Source organism: Anabas testudineus, chromosome 10 (genome assembly GCF_900324465.2).
Source record: "Anabas testudineus chromosome 10, fAnaTes1.2, whole genome shotgun sequence".
In the NCBI taxonomy this organism is placed as follows: domain Eukaryota; kingdom Metazoa; phylum Chordata; class Actinopteri; order Anabantiformes; family Anabantidae; genus Anabas; species Anabas testudineus.
Window position 1 is genome coordinate 14010968 of NC_046619.1, and position 24189 is coordinate 14035156.

Consider the following 24189-nt stretch of genomic DNA (forward strand, 5'->3'; position numbering starts at 1 on the left):
TACAGTTGGCTTATTTCTTCATCTTAACAGGAACACTTTTCATAAAAATTGGTCTTTCTGTTCTCACACACAAAACTGACTTTCACCAGCACTAACAAGAGACAGAAGACGACATGTCGATGTCTACCTTGAAGAACTGTGCTGTTAGTTAGCCCATATATACTCAAACATATTTACCCAGTCACTGCAGCTCTCCATACTTGCTGTTTTCGAGCCATCAATCTTAGTTCCAGTCACTAAGATAGGAAGAAAGAGGATCACAGAGTTTGTTGACAACAGACCTGTTCTGACCCCTGTTCAATAGCTGTGGCCATGAAGGTCTTTGAGAGACTTCTCATGTCTTGCTTAAAAACAGTTCACCCCATGTTGGCCTCTAGGACTGCAGCACATCCTCCAGAATCCTGTTTCTATACTTTAAAATGGCATCTTAGCACCTCTGTCTGTGGATATCAACTTTCTAATGGACAGTCAGCAGTGTGCAAGACTAGAAAGGCACACCCCCTACCCTCAGTCAGTACAGGAGTACCTCAGGACTGTGTACCCCCCCACCCCCTTTACTGTCTTTATATGGATGACTAGACCTGCTATGCAGTAGCTCCTTCATTAAGCTCCTTAGGTTTGCAGATGATGCAAATGTCACAGGACAGTTCCAAGATGAGAGAGTTTGCCTACAGCCAGGGCTAGCATTCTGATGCAGCAATAATGGCATAAGTGCTTTTTGTTGGTATTTGTGACTTTGGTAAAGATCATATCACATTTCATGACGTGAATTGATGCAGAAACCATGGAAATAGCAGTGTCAATTCTTTCAATTGTAAACACTGTAAGGACAGTGGAGCTGATAAGACTTGAGAGATATTTGTTCAGATATTTACTAAAGCACCCTGCATCTTACTGAATACATTTTTACAGGATAAGAATTAAGAATATATTTTCATGATTGCACCATTTTCTCCGTCATTCCTGTAGCTGCAACGTCCCTTCTAAAACTTAACTTAAACTCATAATATTTGCTTATTATATATTTAGTATAAACGTATTAATTCAGCAATAACAAGTAATATTCTACAACAAAGCATAAAGATTTTTTTAAATGTTTTTCTAATTATTTTCTCCCAGCATGTCTTAAGAATTGGGGGCAAAACAAAAACACATGCAGTTAGTGAGGCACCTTACAAAGATGGCGCCTCGGTAGCGCCATGTCTGTTTTCCGGATTTCGTCACAGTGACGCATGACGCACGGACGTCGCCACCATACCATCAGTTGGCGTACGATAACAATAAACAACCCTGAACCGAGAGGTCCGCACCAACTGGACTTGTCGCCTCAATTCGACACAAACGTACCGAAAATATGAACCGAAACGTCCACTGTCGGTTGGAGTAACGTTTCGTCGAGTACCGGGGGAGGCTCGTCGGTCCTGACACAAAGGATTTAGTAGTTTTTGTGTCAATCCTATAGAAGTAGTTACGGTTTGCCCCTTCCTTAGCGCCCTGTAGCTAACTGTGGCTCCCTCCTTGTTTTGAACACTTTGTGTTAGCTTGGTCTGTTATGCAGTTGCCAGAGGACTGTTATCGCACTCGTTCTCCTCCGCCACCTCTTCGCTCCCTCTCCCCACTGTCTCTGGCCCTATGTCTCGCTGGCTTTTCCCCTGGTCGGGCTCAATCAAGAAGCGGGCCTGTCGGTACCTCTTACAGCACTACCTCGGTCACTTTTTGCAGGAACGACTGAGCCTGGACCAGCTGGGCTTGGACCTGTACAACGGCAGCGGTGTCATCAAGGAAATCAACCTCGATGTCTGGGTGAGTATGGACAAAGATATGAGATGGTGGTTGTTGACTTTCAGCCACTGCAGCAGTAGCCATCGGGTGTTTTTGTCGGGACTCGTGTACCCTTGAGTGTTTCGCAACTGCTCTGGAGTTCAACAACAATCTCCAACGTCATGCTTTTGGTCTAGCTCGCATTTCTTCGAGGAACTGTACTTATGCGAACACACTTCAAACCCACTATGAATAGATATACTACACTTGATATGATAACCGTGCACTTCCTGTGCTTTACCAGTCTACACTTAGAGTGACACAAAAATGAAACCAAATTTCTCATTTCTTTCACTTTTTATTTCTTAACTATTCCTTTATGACTGTTTCCCTTTTATTCCAGGCGGTCAATGAGCTTTTGGAGTCTCTGGGGGCTCCTCTGGAGATAGTGGATGGCTTTGTGAGCAGTATAGAGGTGACCATTCCTTGGCAGGCTCTTCTGACCGATCACTGCACCTTAAAAGTTTCCGGTCTTCAAATAACATGTCGACCCAAATACAGGACCAGTAAGTTAACTTAAAAACAACCTCTTCAGTCAGGGGGGGTTGTGTGTCCATGTAATGCAAAGAGTGATGGTCCAGATGTGATTGGTAGAGAAGGACACTGTCCCAGCTATGTTCACAACATAAACAACAGGAGTTATACATTATCTTTCTAGCAGCTCTGAAGTATGAAAATGACTGAATCGTGTGGCTTTGTTTGGACTCAGGTGGGGGCTGGGACTCCCAAGGCTGGTCATCAAGTATGACCTCCAGCATGCAACTGGCTCAGGAGTGTCTAAAGGACCCGCCAGAGGCTTCCGAGGAGCCACCTGCCCCGCTGGAGGGGCTTGAAATGTTTGCACAAACTATTGAGACAGGTAAGTCAAAGGGGCATGGCACTTTGTAATGAAGTGGTAATTTTCTACATGTAGACATCAACATTTGTTGGCAGTAGCTCAGTTGTGGGAGCAGTCGAACCACAGACTAAGAGAGGTTCCTCCTGGCAACATGTGGAGGTGTCCAGGACAAAACACCAAAACCCTGTAGTAGTGTTGACATGTACTGTCTGGTAGTTGTCCAGCAACGATTTCCCCTAGGAGATCAATAAAGTATGTCATATTTCTCACAGAGGTAGTGCACACTTTGAAAATATCAGTGGAGATCTTTCTCCAGTGAAAAGTCAAGCTGAACGTAGCTAAGAAGAAGAAATGTGAAACATAGGTGCTAATATACATATGTATGTTTCTAATCCCCTCTATTTGTACAGTCCTTCGTCGTATTAAAGTCACCTTCATAGACACTATCGTCCGCATCGAACACCAGCCCCTGGACCTGGAGACAGGCGTTGCCTTAGAAGTGCACATCAAACGGTAGGTTGGAGATACATTTCTACAGTGATACAAATTCACTTAAAGAAAATTAAGCACAAAGTTGTTTAAAATTCAGTGTGTTCTTTGCAAGTCAAAGGTTAATACATACTGTAGTTAGTTGATTTTCATACCATGTACTAATTTTAAAAAATCCCCTAAAACAAATCAATTCATAAATTCTTTATGTTGCTGAAACGCTGTAAAAGAAAGCAGCTATGAAAATTGTGAAATGCTTCAAAGGTCATTTTTATAGTTCATTTGGCAAAAACATATTTATGGAAAATCCTACCTGAGTTGCCTTTTAATAAACAACACTGCCCTAGAAATGTAAAAGGGCATCAGCAGTAAAGACTCACTTGATTTATTCTGCATAAATCATAGTGAACACAAAGCTTGTGATTATTATTATTATTTAATAACAATAATTATAATAATAATAATAATAATCTAACAAATAATTACTAATAGAACTGAAATAGAAATAAATAGAAAATGCAATTCAGGCATACATGAAACAAAAATGCACCTATCATTTTAATTTCTGGTCTGTTTCAGACTCCACGACTATCTTTATTCATATCAGATATTATATGATTTTTTAGGCATATGCATTACCTTAAAGTTGTTGTTTTTTCTAAACCAACCTTTTTGCATTTGTCAACACAAAACAAAAGAAACAGCTGATGTTTAGCACTCACACCAGTACAGGTGTTAAAGGCGATCTTTCTCTGTGATCAGTGCTACTGTGGCTCTCTCACATCAGCTGTATATTACTGTCAGGGGAGAGGGAAAGCCAAATGGAAGCCAAGAATTAGATTTCATTTTCTCTCTGTTCATCAGCAGATAAGGAGAAGAGGCCCCTGCTCAGTTATGAACTTGCTCTTTTTGGCCTTATGTTGTCAGACAGGCTCTGCATGAAGCTTAAACAGAGTCAGTATTGACAAGGTCATTAACCGGAACAAGGTTTTATCACTGGGTACAGTCACTGAGGGATAGGTTTGATAATGCTACAGCCTCTGCTGTGGCCAGCTAAATAGAAGGTGATGACTATACATAAAATAATGATTATGATTTGCACAGTTATGATTTATTGAAGTGATTACTGATCTTACAGAACACATTTAATGCAGTGTTGAAATATTAGAAGTGGTCATTAATAACCAAATTAAATGTACCAGTTGTGACCATATTACTAATACTACATTTACACAGTGAAAGTAACTGAGCTCAAATCATTTCCAGCCACTGGTGCAATTTTTTCTTATATTTACATAATACATTATCCATCAGAAGGTAATTAGTCATCTAGAAAGGAAATTGTCATGTGTTTGTTTTAATATGTGCCCGTTCTGTTTTTCAAACCAAACGTATACCCTTGACACACATCCCTTGCAGAGTCATGGGATATGTCACATGACTCTGCACTTTACTGTGATGCTGTTAAACCATTTTTGTTTTCATGTTTATTGACAACCCTGGAACTACTTCTTTTCAATGTCAGTTCTTAAAATCTCACTGATATGTCATCATATTTGTCATTTTGCTGTGTAGTGTAAGTTTATAAGTTTTAGCAATTGTACTCAAACTGCAGGGAGGTTTGCTCGACTGCACAAGATGTCCTTATAAACTTAAAATACATACAACGAGGCAGGGGCCCACTTCTGCAAGATAGACTTAAGCTGCTGTTTTGGAGCTTTTAGCGTGCAGTGTGTGCTGCAGAACTGTCAATGTGCTCTCGCTTCATTGCAAGCATGCATCTTGTCTGTTGTTTACGCTTTTTGTGTGTTGGGTTTTGTCGATGTTACTCCAGGTTGGAATACTTTGACGAGGCAGTGCGAGATCCAGCCAGTCAGACTGCCGTGCCTGTCGACATCCACCAGCCACCCGCCTTCCTGCACAAGATCCTCCAGCTGAGTGCTGTTCAGCTGTTTTATGACAGCACTGGCATAGTACAGGTGATGGACACCATTAATGTGCCTTGATATCTCCCAACTGCAACCCCAGTGATTACCCTTTTTGGTCATTTATGTGTATGCAGCATAACCAGAGATGCTGAAGATTTGTTTTTATTTTCAGGATCATCTTGAGGAGCAATGCCCAGATTCAGTCATAGCTAGTGAAGGAGAGGAGGATGAGGAAGTGGAAGGAGCAAAGCCACAAGTAGCCCCTCCCATTCCTCCATCTCAGCCACTGCTCATAGGAAGCTGCTCTGGTTTTATTGAGACCACTGTAAAGATCAAACAGAATGACATGCTACCTGGACCAAAGGTGTGTGTAGATCTCTCATGTTCTGTATACAGTAGATAAAAAATGACTTATAAAGACTTATAAAAGAAGTTCTGTCTTTTCTATATGATTATCAGTTGGAGTTGGATGGGAAGGTGGGCTGTGTTCACATGCTGCTGTCTCCAGATCAAATAACCCATCTGACAGACCTGCTAGAGGCCCTCTGCATAGACACTGGTACAGTACAACACAGTCGCTGTGATACAATTTACATAATTCGATGCAAAGCCATGGTTTCCCTGCTTTTATCAGTTTAAGTTTACAATTAAATTCTTCAGATTCTTCCACAATTTGATCATAGTTGACAGATTAATCTGAAACTTATATCTGAATCTGTCATCTTAATTTTTAATTGTTAGATTCTTTAATTCATTTCTCACAATGATTCTAACAAACTATTTTTTGGTTCACAGATAAAATAGCAGCTATTTGTTTCCCAGTAGCTTCCTTCATAATGTCACACCAGTAATTTACATCAAGCATTCATTCCTCTTCCTGTTTGTCACAAAACTAGAAGCCCAGAGGTTTACAGTGAGGACGGAAATCTGTAAATGTCACTTAAATGTGAGGTCACTCTTGGCCACACACTTGTATATCATCATTAACCCATTTCTCTGTCCTCTCTCTCGCAGAGCCAGAGACTAAATGTGGTGGAGCACACAGCCGCCCGTTAGACTCAGATGACCTGCGTATGATTGAGGATGACCTCAGTAAGCAGCTGGGTTCCAGTCCCAGAGACCGGGAGTGGGATGAAGACCCCGACCTGGAGCCCTACATTACCAGTATGGAGAATGGAGGTAGTCAGAGAAGCTCACCTAATAATCTGTGTGTTTGAGTAACACCATAACCTCACAGGCCTAAACAACTTTTTTGTTTATATGTAGTGGTTCCCTGCAAAGAGATGTATTGGCTTTACCACATCAAAAAGGCATTTCAATGCTAAAAAATAGCAGAAGGACTGAAAAATAGATTATTCCTTCCTGCAGCTTCAAAGCATGTTCTGTATACATTTATGTTGTAGTATGTTAGTACTGCAAACAAACTAAGTTGCTATACCGTGTGTGTTTGTGTGTGTGTTTCTGCAGAAATGTTTTATTCCATGGGTCCCGCTGGGATGAGCAGTAGTGTGACGTCTGTGCGCTCTGGCAGCGAGCTGTCAGACAGTGATATGGAGTCTTCTACACACAGTCTTGCCAGCTTCACACAGCCTGCAGCACTGTCTGCACAAATACAGCCTGTGAGTGTATTTGAATTTATTATGTTTAGTCTAAGGATTTCGCACTTATTAATAATAGTATTGGTGTTTTCAATGTTACCTGAATGTTATTTTGTCCTTTTCCTGTATACCGAATGCATGATGGTTTGGGGACAAGATATGTTGGAGTTATGGAGATATGGAGTTATGTGTGCTTAACAAACACACTAGATCTTTTAAATATAGTTGTCAAATTGTAAGCAATTTGAATTGCACTTAAATTTTTCCTGCCAGGGTATGGTGAACTGTTCCAGGAGATATCCTGTAGCGGGCTGCCTGTCAAGTCTGCCGCACCCCAGCAGTCGAACCAGAGGTAAAATCAGCTGCAGGGCTGAGTACTAGGCTTATATCAGCACTGTGCCATTCAAAAATACTAAATTGAACTGTTCTCTAATATTAAGATGCCTGCATCCTAGTGTTATGAAAAAAATCTGAACTCATCTTTTTACTTGCAGGACGTTCACATAGCGGTCAGGCAGAACAGCTAAAGCCCGATGCTTTGCTGCGTCTGACGCTTGGTGGGATCACCCTAACCCTGCTGCAGGAGGATCCACCTTCTAAGCCTGACGGAGCCTCGTCATTAGCTCAGGTGTCTCAGGTATTCTTCCGGGAGCTGGCCTTCTTCAAAGACAGTATGTTCAGCGAAAGAGACTTCAACCATCTAAGAAGTGGCTTCACCAAGGCCTGCCCACATTCACATCTCAGGTAGAGAAACGCAGATACATATATTCTTTGATGAGTTAAAGTTAATGAGGACACATCTAATTCTTAAAAACTTAAAACTTCAGTCATTATTTGTAGGAAGCATTATTAATTATTAATTCTAATGTTTGCAGCAAACTATGTTCCAGATGCATTGTTCTTTTTTTGTAGTTTTTATCATGTTAGCTTCTCATCCCTTCTGGCCATTATGTCATACTCTTACTGCCATCACCTGTCGTTGAGGTCCTGCTTCTAGCAGAGAGTAACTGCCCGATTCTTTTTCATTTCTTCTGTGTTCTCTCGTCTAGACTGACCGGAGCAGCAGTGCAGGTTGCTTGTGAGATGCGCAGCGGGAGACGCCAGTGTCGAGCCGTGACCTCTGATCTTTCCTTCAGCAGACTGGAGCTGTTGGAGTGCCTTTGGGACAATGGAAAGCCGGAGTACAGCGAGGTGTCTGTTTATCTCAGCTTTTTCAAGCTATTCAATATTAGGTCCTTATACTTTCCTGGCAGCCACTAATGATTGCTTTGTAAACACAGCAAATGATCACATAAGGTTGTAAGACATAAGTATGTCATGTAAATGGGAAACCTCATTTCTGTAATGGGATAGTATTAGGAAAAACCTAATTTCTCCTGGAGAAAGCCAGTTCCTCTGCCATGTACACACCTAACTAGCTTTCTAATTGGCATTTTACAAGAGTGAATGTCCAAGACAGAGGCTACATGCTCCAACAAATTTGACAGAAGATAGAGGACATTATTACACAAGCTTTTTTTAAGTTTAAAACTCAAACTAGCCCAGGTTACGCTGTAAGTGTGAGTGTGAGTCTAAATAATGTGCTTTCCACCTGACATTTCTTTATATTCAGACTTTCTCATAAACACCAAAAAAGCAAAACACAGTCAGGAACCAGTGTCACTATTGATTTAAAATCAGTGACACATGTTTTCATAATCTTGGTCAAGATGTCAGATGAGATTGTCTAAACTCTAAACTCTGGAAAATTGCTTATGTTAGTTCTTTGGTTATCTCTGTGTTTCATTACAGTTGCTGCAGTTCCAGAAAGCCGGTCTGTTCGCAGTTGGAACTGCAGCCAGACCTTGTGCCCAAGTACACTACAGCCTCAGTGAAAAAAACATGCGTAAGGTGTGTATTAACACACATACACTGTGACTTCATATGTACCTGCTGAAGTACAAAACCTTGTGTAAAGTGCTTTATGCTTTATTTTCAAGATACATTATTTATGCCTGTATAAGCAATGTCTGTTTGTGCCGTAGTAAAGTAGCTTAGTGGTGAAATGTTAACACCAGGGCCTCACAAAAACTGATAGACAGCAGTCACTGAACAGAACAACATATATACAACAGAACAGTCAAAATATATATTTTTAAAAATTAAGCGTATAGTAATTATGTCCATGTGTGTGTCTGTTTATTGACAGGGTAAACAGCGGGTTGTGCGGCGGGACAGTGTGGTGCGGGTGGAACTTGCAGAGTTAACGGCTGAGCTGGATCTGGACATCCTGAGTCGACTGGGGAGCCTGAGCAAAGCTTTCAGCCACTGTCCCACACATACAGCTGGACCCGGATTTGCACAGGTGGAATCCCACAAACATTTTAATCCTTAAAAAGAAACAAATTTCACAAATAGAAAACAGATCATATTCACCTTATGTCAGTAGCCCATCTAAAACACATGCAAGGAAATAGGAAAAAATCCACAGACTGTTATCACCTAAAGGAAATAGTTACACTTACTAGTAGTAACAGCAACAGTAATAGCAAACTGTTACCTAGTTGCAAATAGTACAGGTTATTATACCTGTTTTGACAGTATGATTATTTATACAGCATGTATCCTCCTGATTAAGGTTAGTTCACAGTTTGTCTGCAAATTTTGACCAAAACCTAAACAGTTTCAAATATGTAATGTCTGACCTGCAACATTTGTTTTAACACTAACACAAACTAAAGTGACAGGCATAAGAATAAATAAGCAGTTCTTCTCCTCCAGCAGCTGTTAAAGCTTCTCTGTGGTCAACTAACTACAGGTTTAACTGTTTGAATCACTTCCCAAAATCCACGTTCATCCATCCATTCACTATTTAAACCTGCTGGAATATTCCCAGGTGTCATTAGGCAAAAGCTGGTGTTCACCCTGGACTATCACTCTACCATAGGTAAATAGATTTTTATGGATAAGTACTAAAATGTTTTTTTACTTCCTTTCTTCTCAGACCCAGAGCACTGAGCTCTACTCCTCCTTCACCCTCCTCTCACCTCACGCCGTCCTCAGGCTTCGATTCCCTATTCCTGACTTGCGCCCCCTCCCTAAGCGACGACCTCCTACACAGAGGGCGGTGCGGCAGGAGACCTTAGTCCTGGAGTTGACAGAGCTGGAGCTGAAGCACCAGGAGGCCCCAGACCTCCAGGTCGACCAGACCACCGCAGGGCAGCCAGGAGCACCCTGCCTCACCCAGCTGTTGGAGGCCTCCTTCACTGACCTGCACGGTGAGAACATACTCCTTATATTATTAAAACCTATATAAATCACGTTAATAAACAGTTATACATTTTTCTGATAAATATTTTGACTGAGGCTGATCGTTACAATATGAAGTAGGGACGTAAAACTGATGTGTTGTGTCTCACCAGGGTCATATGACGGCTGGGAGGACGGCTCTTTCCCCTGTATCAGAGTAAAGAGGAACCGTGACTCTCTGCCCAGGTTAGTAGTGGTGATCATGAGAATAACTACTTCACAGGAGCATTTAGGTGTGGAACTCCTTGCTATAGTTGTACTGAAGCTATCCATGAAGTTGAAGCCTCTGCTGCAAGTTGTTATTGCTCATCTAATCAGCCAAAAATATAATATAATTGATAATTTATATAATTTAATAATTAAAATAATGTATAATAATTTAATGTATATAAAATGTATTTGATTGTGTTTTGTTCCATGTGCCAGAATTACTTAACATAATCTGTCTTTCTTCATGTTCCTGTGAACAGGATATCAGTGCTTGTCCGTGGAACTGAGGCTCAGGGCCCAGCAGCAGGTCTGAGTGGGATGAATATGGGCCTCATCAGGGACCTGGGATCTGCCTTTTATGAAAGCCACTGTGAATTCAACGACAAAACCAGCTCTCCTTTCTCCTCCAACCGCACCATGTTTGAGACAGAGGAGGTGTGCTGCTACACAGAACAAATCACTCTCTTATCAGCCATCATCTCAAGTTTTCAGACCTAACTTATTCCACTTCACCTCTGCTCCTTCCTTTAGATGGTGATTCCAGCTGACCCAGAGGAGATGCATCAGTTTCAGGAACAGTGCGTTGCTCAGTGTCAGTGTGCTGTGGACATCACTCTGCCCCTGGCTTACATCCTCCTGCCAAGTAAACAGGCCTTCCAGAGCATCTACAACAGGTACTTCAAGAGTAGCAAAAACATGATCAAGAAAGAATGAAGGTCAAGTTTGTCTTAAAAGATTTATAGTTCTGCTAATGTTACAAGATGCCTTATCTGCCTTAATACATTATAGATCTTCTTTTATATTGCTGGTGTCCTTTTTCTTTAGATTCTAAATGTAGCCACTGTTATGTACTACAATAGCTTCCTCTTCCAGCTTTGTTCTTTTTTTTTTTGTTTTTATATGGATCATAAATTATATTGTATTCATTTCATTTTTCTTCACCTAAAAGAATAAATAATGATCTGTTGATGTGGGAGCCACCACCACCTCCTCCCCCCTCAGCCCACAGCCCTGACCACAGCCGGCATCACCGCGATGACTTCCAGCTGTGCAAGTCTGCTTTTAGACTGGGTGAGACTGACATGTACATCTTTTAGAAGTAATATCAACTAACCTCAACAAACATCTTCCATTAATCACACAGTGTTTGTTTTCTGTTTGGATCAAGTTTGTTCTGCCACTGATTTTCCTCTTTCTTCTCTTTCTCTCTGTCGTAGACTCAGATTCAGAAGATGACGAGCCTCGCTTCTACTTGGCCAGTGAATCATCAGGACGGACACAACAGTCTGCTCCCAGCTCCAACCACAACCTCAGCCTTCTCTCCCTCACTGTGATTATTGGGAAAGGACGCCTGCAAGCCAGAACAGACAGGAAGGTGAGCTAGGTGGCTTCCAGCCATAGTATTAGGAAGAAGCTTATTTTAATGAGAGGTATTCTGTTGTACTGATGAGTAAACTACATGTCCCTATGTGCTTTGTAAATTTGATCTATTCAGAATGTAACATTTCTGGATCTGTACCCACATTAATCAAGTAATTAAAAAACACAAATTAAACTGTTTAAATGATTTTAATGTATTCAGGAGGATCAGAGTCATGGGGAAATTGTGCTAGACCTAGAAGGAGGAAAGATATTCAGTGTGGCACAGCACCAGAATGACCCCAATCTCAATTTCCTGTGTGTGGAGAGCAGACGAGTGGAGCTCTACCATCAAGGTGCACATTGTCACATTGTCTATATATTTATGACAATATAAATCACTTCTTTCTCCATGAAATGGGGTTGAAGTAGATTTAATGCCCTGTTCAGGTTATTAAGTTTTTCCTCCTAAACTAATACAGCGGTGGTGAAAGACACCCCCATTCCACTGCGGTTGGAGATGCCCAGCTTCACTCCTCCAAAGCACTTGGACCCTACCATCTACCCAACCGAAGTGGGTGTGAGTAGTGTAAGTGGCAGGGAGGCAGAGCCACAGATGTTGTCCACAGCCATCAAAATAACACTGGACCTCCAAAGGAATGTCAAAGTAAGTTCCGGTCTTACATCTGATTTTGCAGCAGGTGCAAGTTTGAAGTAAAAACTGTTTGTTTGCTGTGTCTCCTCTTAGGAGTTTCTAGTAGCCCTTCGACTTCAGGGTGCCACCATGAGACATTACATGACCCAGGCCAATAAGAGCTGGCATGAGCAGGTGAGAATAGAAACATATTTTTAAGACACAAGTGATTTTACAGATAATAGTCAGGGCATTTCCTAACGTTTGTAATTTTTCTTTTCTAGGCATTTCAAGTTGTTGTTATTTCTCATGGTACATGCCTGCTAAAAAAAAATATAAAGGGGAAAATCAACAGAGAACAATTTTTATTTCCAATTATATTTAACTGTATCATATGTATTAACTGCAGCTGCACCATCCAGGCAGTTACTTTTATGATCTAATTGTAATTTAGGAAATCATGATGGAAATGACTTACATAGACATGGCGGGTTTTCAGAAAACAGGAACTACAGAATTTGTAAATTGCTGTTGATGAGAAAATAATTGAATAGAATTGTTTATCACACACTGATTAAACAGAACAGATGCAAACAAGAAAACCCCAGAAATCTAGGGTGCAGATGACTTGACCAGCACTATTTGTGCTGGTAGCTATTATTAGTTTGCTTTGCCTCACACGGCCTACCAGTACTAAATCAACAACCCTGTTAAATATAACTTTCTTCCCTTTCATTCTCCCAGAAGTAATGAATGCATTGCAGTTAGTAAAGTATGTTTAAGACAAATTGCATAACCATATAGACCTACATCTGTACCATCATTAAGGTTTGGAGAGGGTGCATGAGCATGCTGCAACCTGTAGCAGAAAAGTAGTGCTCCTTTGTCTCTTATTTTCAAACTGTTAAATATGCTGTTAAATGTTGTTAAAATGTGTGTATCTTAGCATCTTAGTTTACAATTACTTAATACCGGTTGTAGGGGGACTTTTTTTCTATTTTACGTGTTTGTGTCATGCGCTACTGTGCTGCTACAAAAACTAATTGCACCCTGGGGACAACAAAGTTATTGATTGGATTGTGCAGAAAGATCACACTAAATGATGAAATCAATTATGTGAATGTTTGTTTGTTACAGCTGGTTGACTTCCTAGATGTCATCGATGATCCCATTCTGGGTTACACAGCACCTGCCGTCATCACTGTTCTCCACACGCACCTCGCTACCTGTGCTGTCGACTACAGGTATACACCTAAGATCATGGTGAAAACTTATTATACTTGTCTCTTTTTTTTTGTATCATGTCAAGTGAGTTTTATTTATATAACCTAGTAACACAAATATGCCTCAGAGAGTCTGTAAAGCCCCTCTGCACTGAATCATACAGGCAAAGTGGAGCGATCCTTCTTTCAGAAGGGACGTAGATGTTGTGTGTACAGAGCAAAGCAATGTAGCAGATTCAACAGCCCTGAACCACACAACAGTCCTCTCCACCACCTCCAAAAGGGACACAAAGACATGAGAGGCATAATTCATATCTTCACCTTTCCCCTTGTTTTGTCCACAGACCACTGTATCTCCCACTGCGAGTGTTGTTCACAGCAGAGTCCTTCTCCTTGTCCAGTAATATCATTGTAGACACTGCCACCTTCCACCTCAGGTACAGTTGAACACAAAGATCATGTATAGTTCAAATGTATTAACTGGTGACTTACAGTGTAAGATGTTTGTGTAAACTGTGTTGTTATGTGTTCAGATTCATCTTGGATGACTCTGCTCTCTACCTCTCTGACAAATGTGAGACAGACACAGTGGACTTGAGGAGAGGTAAGGCGTGTAATAAATACATGTCAAAAAGTTGAACAAAATACAGTATGGAGATAGTTTTTTCTTGGTACAGACTCTCAATGCTCCTGCCCCACATTGAGGCTTTCATTTAGGAGTCTTGTATTTGGTTGTTTGCTGCCCTTATGTTCTTTACGTCTGTCAGTTAAAGGAGTTTCAGTCTGTTTATGTAACATGTTTCACTGATTACAGCTTCTGAATGTGACAGCTGGTTTTTGTTGCAGTAAATGACAATAAACTGAATACTTTTGGGTTTAAACTAATGGTAAAATAAAATTAGCCATTTGAACACATCTTCTTGAGCTTTGGGAAGTTTGTTGGAAGCTCTTCACTCTTCTCTGAAGTTTAATTGATGAAAACATTCAAAAAATAGATTAATGCAAATAACATTTAGTTTCAGACCTACGTTAATCAGTGTTTTATCTCTTTTCTCCAACATCAACTGTTTTTTACATCTTATATAAGGTTCAGGCAGTTTTCAATATGAGTAACATAAAGAAGAATCACTGTAAAACATGTAAAACATTCTTTGACTTATGCAGATTATGTGTGCGTCCTGGACATTGACCTGCTGGAGCTCGCTATCACCACATGGAAAGGCAGTGAAACAGGCAAACTGGTGAGTGCTCTTCAAATGTGTACATATCTATGTTTCGTTCACTTTCACCCAACAGTCATAAAGAACCTCAGCAATGAAATGAGGTGAATGCAAACAAAACATTATAATTTAGTTCAGTTTCCTTCAAGAACGGCAAACAAGCTAAAGGCCCCTGTTTGTGAATATTTGTTTTACCATAGCAAAGATTCACTGTGATATCTCCAGATTTTAAACCTGCTGTTTAAGATTAGAATCACTTTTTAGTTGGACATGGAACAAACATCAACAAGTCGACTATAAACATGCTGACTTTCTTTCCCTCTTCTCCCATATTCCTACGTAAATTTACATATTTCCTGTTTCCCATCCTTCCTCCTCTTGCATCAACTTCACATTTCTTGATTCTCCTGTTATTCATTTAAATGGATTTTCTCTTTGTCTTTGTTCTCCAGTCTCAGCCTCTCTTTGAGCTGCGTTGCTCCAACAATGTGGTCCACCTTCACACCTGTGCAGATTCCTGTGCTGCCCTGGTTAATTTTCTGCAGTACCTTGTCTCCCAGGGGGACCTACACCCTCCACCAAAGCACACCTCACCCACTGAGATCGCTGGCCAGAAATTACCAGTAAGACCAGTGTATTCACTGAAGAATAAAGATAATGAATAACAAGGATTCATGATGCTGCTTAATGAACTCATATGAATGTAAAAACGTATGCATATGGTCAATACGATTATGGCAGGTGATTATAAAGCCATTTTGGAAAATTATACTGTTTGAAATTGTGTTTTGAGCTAATGAAACACATGTAGCCCAACAAGATCAACTTGAGCAAGCACTAGGCAAACAGTGGAGAGGAAAAACTCCCCCTGGGGGAAGAAACCTCCAGCAGAACCAGGCTCAAGTTAAACGGCCATCTGCCTCGACCGGTTGGGGAGCAGAAAACAGTTATACAAACAAAACAATAATACAAACAACTACCACATCGGTCCTTGGGGAGACCAGTTCCAACGTAAAGACATTGTAATCTAATGGAGAGTCTTCCCAAGGACAGATTTGTTTTAGCTTACAGAAGATCGCAAAAGGCTCGCCGGTAGAGGTATGTTTTAAGGAGAGTTTTAAAAGATGTTACTGAGTCAGCTGATCTTATATCCTCGGGTAAGCTGTTCCAGAGTTTAGGGGCTCTAACTGAAAAGGCTCTGTCACCTCTAGTAGTCATTCTGACATTGGGGACATACAGAAGATTTCTACCAGAGGATCTCAGGCTACGTGCAGGCTCATAAGGCTTTAAAAGCTGGGATAAATAGCTGGGGGAAAGGCCATGCAGAGCTTTAAAAGTTATTAATAAAATCTTAAAATCAATCCTAAAAAATACTGGCAGCCAGTGTAAGGAAGCTAATACAGGAGTGATGTGATCATATTTTCTTTTTCTAGTTAAGAGTCTTGCAGCTGAATTCTGAACAATCTGGAGCCGATTAATAGATTTCTGGCTGAGACAGGTGAACAGACTGTTGCAATAGTCAAGGCGTGAGGAAATAAATGCGTGTAAGATTACTTCAGTGTCATGAAAAGAAAGAATTGAACGTATTTTGGAGATATTTCTAAGATGATAAAAACATGCCTGGACAAGCTTTTTGACATGATGCTCGAAGTTAAGTTTACTATCAAACCAAACACCAAGACTTTTTGCAGTGGGCTTAGAATTAGCTAAGAGAGAATCTGTGCAAGGCAGAATGTGTCTGGCTACACGCTGTGGACTGATAATAACTATTTCTGTTTTGTCAGAATTCAGCTGCAGGAAATTTTGAGCCATCCAGTTTTTTATCTCATTTATACACTCATGTAAGGAACTCAGTCCCCCGTGGTCTGATATCTTAAAGGGACAGTACAGCTGAGTGTCATCAGCATAGCAATGAAAAGAAACACCATGTTTGCGAATAATATGTCCCAAAGGGAGCATATACAAAGAGAACAAGATTGGCCCCAGCACTGAACCTTGTGGGACTCCGTACTTTACAGGAGAAAAAGATGACTTGTAGTTATTAACTGTAACACAAAACGATCTGTTGGACAGGTATGAGGAGAACCAGTCCAGTGCAGTGCCTTCTATTCCAGCCCAGTGCTTTAGCCGGTCTAACAAAATTTGGTGGTCTACTGTATCAAAAGCAGCACTAAGATCGAGGAGGACAAGAATAGAGCACAAACCAGCATCAGAAGCCAACAGAATGTCATTGGTTACCTTCAGTAGGGCGGTCTCTGTGCTGTGGTGTTTGCGAAAACCAGATTGCAATTCGTCAAAGATGTTATAGTTTTCTGCGGCTAGAAATAAGTGTTTAGACACGTACTTTTCTAAAATCTTTGATATGAAGGGTAGTTTGGAGATTGGTCTGTAGTTTTCGGGGGATGAGGGATCTAGACCAGGTTTTTTCAAAAGAGGTTGCACAGATGCAATTTTAAAATAATCTGGCACAATCCCAGTGGACAGAGAAGTATTGAAAATATTCAGGAGAGAGGGAGCAAGCGAATCAATGATCGAGATTAAGAACTTAGTTGGGATGACATCAACTGGGCTGGAAGATGGTTTCATTTTAGAGACAGTTTGTAGTAGCTCAAATACGGACATGGGAGGAAACTGGCTTAAAGTGCATTCTCTAAAAGGGTGTGCAACTATGACTGGTGAGGAGTTGGGGATGACAGAAGCTCTGATTGATTCTATTTTATCATTAAAATAGGTTAAGAACTTCTCACAATCTGCATCACTTTCAGCTGGGATGCTAGGAGGGGTTGGGTTTACTTAGGAATCTAAAGTCTCCTACAGATGCAACTAATATATACAAATTGTTAATGCTGCAAAATAGCTGAAAAGAAGAACAACTAAGAACATGTTGAATAATCTATGTCTTGTCTAATGTCTGTGTGATATTTTGTCTTGTTAGCTGTCAGAAAGTCCTGCCTCTGTGGTGCCCTGCCCTCCAGCTGAAACCGCTGAGATCAACCAGTACGATCTGGCTGATGCCTTAATTGACACAGAGAAGAGCAGTCACAGAGAAGAAAGTTTAGATCCAGGTAATGCAGAGCATGTGTATATGTCAACATGATATAGTTAGTTCAAACTTTACACTGACTGATGGTCTCTGTTCATACAGGTTCACCCTCCATGTTGAGAGGATCACCTGTCTCTGTCTACCTGTTCCCTGGTGAAGCCCCAAAACCCGGCCTCACTGTGCTGCAGGGCGAGGACTCTGAGCTTGATGGACTTGTTGTCACAGCAACAGAGGCACAGGCAGATATGATGTCAGATGAAGGCTCAGAGGGCTCTACTGACAATGACGACTTCTGCATCCTGGAGGCTCCTGGCATGGGCATTCCTGTGAGTTTCTCCTGGTTTTCATGTTCCTGCTTGGTCTTTTTTATTTCTTATCGTTCAGATTTTTCACTAACTACATTAATATTCACACAATTTGATTTGTTACAGCCCAGAGACGGGGAGCCTGTGGTGACAGTGCTGTCCCCGGGGCCCATCAGGGTGAAAGACAGTCACTTTTCGAGGCCTCGTGGCAGCTCAGACCTGCTCAGAGCCCCCAGCCGCTTCCCGGTGCCCCAGAGCAGGGTGGTGCTGCGGGAGATCTCTGTAGTCTGGCATCTCTACGGGGGCAAAGACTTTGGCGGAAAGCCCATGTCCATACATGCACAGCAAGCAAACAGGTAACACACACAGGCCACAAGCAGGTACAAAAATGTAGTTTGTTAAATCGAGTATACATTAATGGTCGTGCTAATTATTCAGTGTGTTTGGTTTTCTCTCACTGTCCTTTCCTTTTCTCTACAGAGGTCGATCAGTCCCTGCTGGTGTTCGTGGCTCGCCATCTCGCTCTGTCGCTTCGTCTCGTCCCCAGAACTCCTGGCGCTGGGCTGGAGGCAGCGGGCGTCAGCACGCGCTGCTGATGGAGATCCAGCTCACCAAGGTTTGTAACATGATAACCCGTATGTGCGTACGCTGAATTGAGCTGAAACTGACAACAAAGGGTTATCAGTCTGTTGTTATATCGATTTCTGTTGCATAATGAAATCATTTAACAAAATCTTCCAGCTTCAGATGTTTATGTATTTCTGCAGTTCAACTATTTTCCAAAATGTTACTGACACTCTTCTTCAGAATTAGATCTACAGCTTTACCAGTGCTGAGAAACAGCATGTAGATGTGGTCTTTTTCAAGGAATTTCTCCTGTTTTGTCCCCCAGGTGTCCTTCCAGCATGAGTCCTACCCGGTGGCAGTAGCAGGACAGGATGGGGATGGGTCAGTGGCAGTTGGGGTTGGAGTTTTTCCTGGTGGAGAGCAGCCCATCTCCAGGCAGGTTTTCATTGTTCAGGAGCTGGAGGTTCGAGACCGACTGGCCTCCTCACAAATCAACAAATTCCTCTACCTCTACACCAGCGAGAGCATGCCGCGGCGAGCCCACTCCAACATGGTGAGATGTGGGGAAGGATGAGGAGGAGCGGATAAACAGAGGGAGTCTTTGATAAATACATCATTGAAGTAACGCATTAGTTGGGTTTTCTCTCAGTGAAATGTAACTGCTGCTTTAAATCTCCACCTGTCTTATCACATGTATTAAATGTTTAGCTACGTGATAAAAATTATTTGCTGCTATTGATTGTCTTTTCTTTCTGTAGCTGACTGTGAAAGCCCTGCAAGTGTGTCCAGAGTCTGGCCTTGGTGGTCCAGAGTGCTGTCTTCGAGTCAGTCTGCTGCCACTACGACTTAACATCGACCAGGTACCTCCAGCTCCTAAGATCGAATACCTGCAGTTAATATGTATATTACAACCACGTGTCTGAGTGAAGTCTGCAGATCTGATGTGACCTTTTGTGTCCTGCTAAATGACACTTAATCCCTGGGAAACTCTTAAATTAATGTGGCATAAATTACCGTTCATGACAGCGTCATATTAGAGACAACAAGTACCTATAACTAATAACTATAAATTGTGCCTAATATACAGTTTTAGTGGTTTATCTCTTTTTTTCTACCAACTCAGACATAATAAACCATTGCACACATCACAGAAATGTGTCAGTTTCATTATTTGGTGCCCTTAATTCTCACACAGACCAGTCGTTTGAACTCCTCCTTTAACTTCTCACATCTAACAAGCCTTTTTTTCTGTCCAGGATGCACTGTTCTTCCTCAAGGACTTTTTCAGTAATCTAGCCTCCTCTGTAAACCCTTACATGCCTGTGGACCCTGCAACTGAAGGTGAGCTGAGCACAATAGTGAACCTAAGAATAGTAACATAAGAAGAATTAACATAATTTGTCAGGCTCTTTCTTATTTGGATACAAGTGCTGCTTAATCACTGTGCCTGCTGAAAATTATGCTATATTTATTTAAAGTCATGCTTTGGTAACTGTGTACTTTTTTTATATTGCAGTCAAAGCAGACCCTACCCAGAAGGGGTCTGAGGAGGCGGAGGCAGCTGCTGGTCTGGGTCCTGACCTCACGGCTTCTGTGGAAACCACTTACAGCGAGCAGAGCTCCTCCTCCGCTGGCTCCTCTTCCTCCTCCGACCAGCCTATCTACTTCCGGTATGTAGGAACCAAAATCATTGTCATGGTAAAATATCTGAACTCAGTTGAATATAGGATGTGAGATCACATATCTGATGCAGTAAATATTTAATTCTTTAGGTAAAATGTAAACTTACTTACTAAATTTGCTTTTATTCATTCAAATTTGAGCAAAGTAACTGCTGATCAGATCTGCCTTGAGATCACAGTGTGACAGAAAACACACTGTTGAATTTATCTGTTGTTCAGGCTTCAATATAAGCAGGAAAATAGTCATATACCACAAATATAATGTGACCTTTAACTACCTGGTTGCGCTGTGATGACACTTCAGTTTAACAGATATATTTATGTCAAAATGCAGCCCCTGTAGACTAATGTGTAAACAAGACAAATAAAGAACTTGATAAATAAAAGTTAAAAAATATTGATTTATATTTCCTGATCTGTTTGTTACCTCTTGCTTTTCAGGGAGTTTCGTTTCACCTCTGAAGTGCCTATCTGGCTGGACTATCATGGTAAACATGTTGTCATTGAACAGGTGAGACGTCACTCAAACACAGTGTTGGACCAGCAGCGTATAATAAAGAAATCTGTTCCATCTGTGTCATTATTGCTAAAATACCCCTGTAATCCTGCTCTATATTTCACAGGGAACGTTTGCAGGGATTCTGATCGGTCTGGCTCAGTTAAACTGTTCTGAGTTGAAGCTGAAGCAGCTCTGCTGCCGACATGGGTACAAAATCACTCAAAATATTTATGTTACAGAGTTTCTTTTATTTGTAACTGGCACAAATGTTTTGAAAGTCAAACCTCTTGTGTGTTTAGTTGTACGTTTCTCAGTCTTTTTCCTGTAACACTTCCCAGTCTTCTTGGTGTTGACAAAGTGATCCAGTATGCCGTCACAGAGTGGCTGACAGACATCAGGAAGAATCAACTTCCGGGCATTTTGGGTGGTGTTGGACCCATGCATTCAGTTGTTCAGCTGTGTGAGTTGACACAGCTTATTTTTGCTTTTTCAGCTAAACATTTACATGTTTTTTTATTCTGCTTTATCTCTTGGTATATTTCCTTTTCTGCTCTTTCCTTCAGTCCATGGAGTGAGAGATCTGTTCTGGTTGCCCATTGAGCAGTACAGGAAAGATGGACGCATTATTCGAGGTCTCCAGAGGGGGGCAGCCTCCTTTGGCACCTCTACAGCATCTGCTGCTCTGGAGCTCAGCAACAGGCTGGTGCAGGCCATACAGGTACAGAATCAGTGCATGTTTTTCAGTGCACAAGGAGCTATTTGGCTTTGCAAAAGTTCCCTCCCAAATCTCTCTCCCTCTCCCAAATGCACAAATACAGCTTCTGTTTTGTTAAAGTAGTTTCTGTGTGTGATTTACAGGCTACAGCAGAGACGGTGTATGACATCCTTTCCCCAACGCCTCCACTAAATCGCTACGCCATCACAGAAGGCCGGGCCCCCTCCAGCCGGCCCCGCAGAGCTGCCCAGCCTGCAGACCTGAGAGAAGGTGTGGCGAAGGCCTACGACACTGTCAGAGAGGTGCGTCCCCAAACTTACCCTTCTACATTGATCGTGGTCATTCACAAGAGTAGAGAATCCACACATAAGCAGCCACAGGCACCCATCCTTCAGCTCACTGAGATTCTAATAGTACCTGTTCTGTCATCTCTATTAAATGATCTAGTTAAATGAGAAACCCAGTCTGCATAATCAAGATTGGGGATTAAAGAAACCAGATTTTCACAGCTAAATTTTTACTAGAGTCACATGACCAACTTTCTAATTTTAGCTAATCTTGATCTTTGGAAACGATACACCATCAGCTTCAGCATTTAATCTAATACTTCATAGCATAGTTTTATAATCTGATTTATAGTCAGTATATTGGTTGCTTCTGTGCATGCAAGTGTTCTGACTTACCTGTCTTTGAACTCTCTCTCTGTTCTCTAGGGAGTGATTGATACAGCTCAGACTCTGTGCGATGTAGCATCTCGTGGCCATGAACAGAAGGGTCTGCCTGGTGCTGTGGGCGGCGTCCTGCGGCAGATCCCACCCACCGTTGTTCGACCATTGATAGTGGCATCTGAAGCTACATCCAATCTGCTCGGTGGCATGCGGAACCAGATCAAACCAGACGCCCGTAAGGAGGATTTCCTTAAGTGGCGCACAGAGGACAACCAAGAATGATGACGGCTTTTAGTGTGTCTGTGTTTGTGTCTGTACGTGTGTGAGAGAGATCATGATTCGGGAAAGGGAGCAAATCTAGGTATGAATGTGTATTTGCATGTGTGTATGGACTAATGAGAGTCAGTGTGTGCTTCAATGCAAAAACAAAGCAGTGACTAACTACTACTGCAGTTACTGACAGCCAGTATTAAGTGGCACCTCACACATGGACGTACCAGATTAAATTATTCTGTTCTGCATTCAGCATGAGTTCTCCTCATAGTCCTCCCATCAGTAATACACTAGTCTGCAGATTCTCTTTACATATCACCATCACTTTCATCTGACCTATTTTTTGTCCAACAAAGACCAGGTAGGATTATCATTCTCACTGTCTTCTGCTCACAAGGTGCACAGAGATGGGAAATAGTCTTCAAGTGTCAAATCAGCACTTGCAGAAAAAAGAACAACATTATTATGAGATCAAAGTGTTTCAGTGTTTGGCCTTCATAAGACGATTTCTCTTTTCCATGAACCTTGGAAGTAGGTGAACTTATCCTACATATCCCTGTGTCTGTATTCCCTGAAAGGGTTTCCAGGAGCTAAACTAAGAATCAGCTCACCTTGTTAGTATGCAGTGTGATGAATTGACAAGTGAGGTGACCCCAGCTTTGTTGTGCTTGTTGTCCAGTGATCATTTATGGAGACGGGGAGAATATTTTAATGAAGTGTCCTTTGCTAACACCTTCCAGGTTTTGGCAGATGGTTTTCATCCTGACTTAGTGATACTACTCTGTGTGACTGGTTCAGCTTTGGCCCTACTATGCACCTGCTTTTCTCAGTGCTGTTGTTATTTGTGCCATAAAGTGAATGACCTTTTAACTAGTTTGTGTTGCCTTCCTCGATCCTGTACTCTCCCTACTACAGAGACAGCACATAGCAGCTCATACTGATACATAAATGAATGAATTGAAGCACCTGATAACATAAAGCTTCTCAATTCTGTAGCACATTAGATTCTGTTAGAGCTTCACACGTTGGACTTCAATTGATTGTCATTGGCTCTTCTATCTGCATTACAGCTCATTTGTTTCTCATTTCTTTGTCTTTAGTTGCCTTCCTGCATTTATTCTGTCTCTTTATTTGTTTTTGTATTTTGTTGAAACATAAGTATTGTCATACTCGCTTTCAAAGTAAGAGTTAAGACGAAGTGAATCTGGTGACAATGGAGGATGAATCATTTTGTGGTTTAAAGAAATGTTTTACATTTTTATCTTTTTTGTTTATTAAGTGTAAGGGATATGTGTCCCTCTGTGTGTGAGTGAATGAGAGTGTGTTGTGATGCATGTCTGTGAGGGTGACAGGTTGATGCTTGTTACACCTAATGTGTAATAACTATTTACTATATCATAAACTGTATGAATGACCTGTATAATACAAAGACAAGGAGTATACAAAATTAATACAAAAAAATAAAAAAAATTTGAGTATAAAAACTGAACACTGTAATTGCTTCACATTTTGTCTGCTAATCAAAATAGATACCACAAATGGCAGGTTTTTGCTAATAGTGCGATGTAATCAAGTATCGTTACTCTCTATTTATATATAGTGTGATGGCACTTGTATTAACATGTTATATTAGTTACAAAATATGCTCCGTAACATTACAGAAGAACATTTTTACATCTTACTTTTCTACATTTAAGATACACTCACTTGCTACAGCTGTACAATGTAATGCAATAAAATAACAAAACAGCTCTGCTATGAATTAAAAGATTATAGTTTCTTAGTTTTCTAATGTTCTCAGTTTTCTCTACCTTTTCTAATGTTCTAAT

The 24189-nt window shown here is 41.2% G+C and overlaps 1 protein-coding gene across 1 annotated transcript; it reads left to right on the forward strand.

Moving 5' to 3' along the window:
- The first annotated feature begins 1632 nt into the window (after positions 1-1632).
- On the forward strand, positions 1633-23396 carry atg2a (autophagy related 2A). Its single transcript, XM_026357453.1, has 42 exons — positions 1633-1803; positions 2165-2327; positions 2531-2680; positions 3070-3172; positions 4983-5127; positions 5249-5440; positions 5536-5635; positions 6091-6255; positions 6544-6695; positions 6948-7026; positions 7169-7418; positions 7724-7865; positions 8466-8564; positions 8863-9018; positions 9658-9931; positions 10076-10148; positions 10433-10607; positions 10704-10846; positions 11122-11243; positions 11390-11547; positions 11755-11887; positions 12014-12198; positions 12280-12360; positions 13303-13409; positions 13733-13825; positions 13922-13992; positions 14553-14629; positions 15061-15231; positions 17544-17673; positions 17754-17977; positions 18083-18312; positions 18437-18572; positions 18849-19076; positions 19282-19383; positions 19780-19864; positions 20040-20193; positions 20647-20716; positions 20829-20911; positions 21043-21164; positions 21268-21422; positions 21563-21721; positions 22133-23396. The coding sequence occupies exons 1-42, from the start codon at positions 1633-1635 to the stop codon at positions 22367-22369; spliced, it is 6045 nt and encodes a 2014-aa protein (XP_026213238.1). The 3' UTR covers positions 22370-23396.
- Positions 23397-24189: the final 793 nt, after the last annotated feature.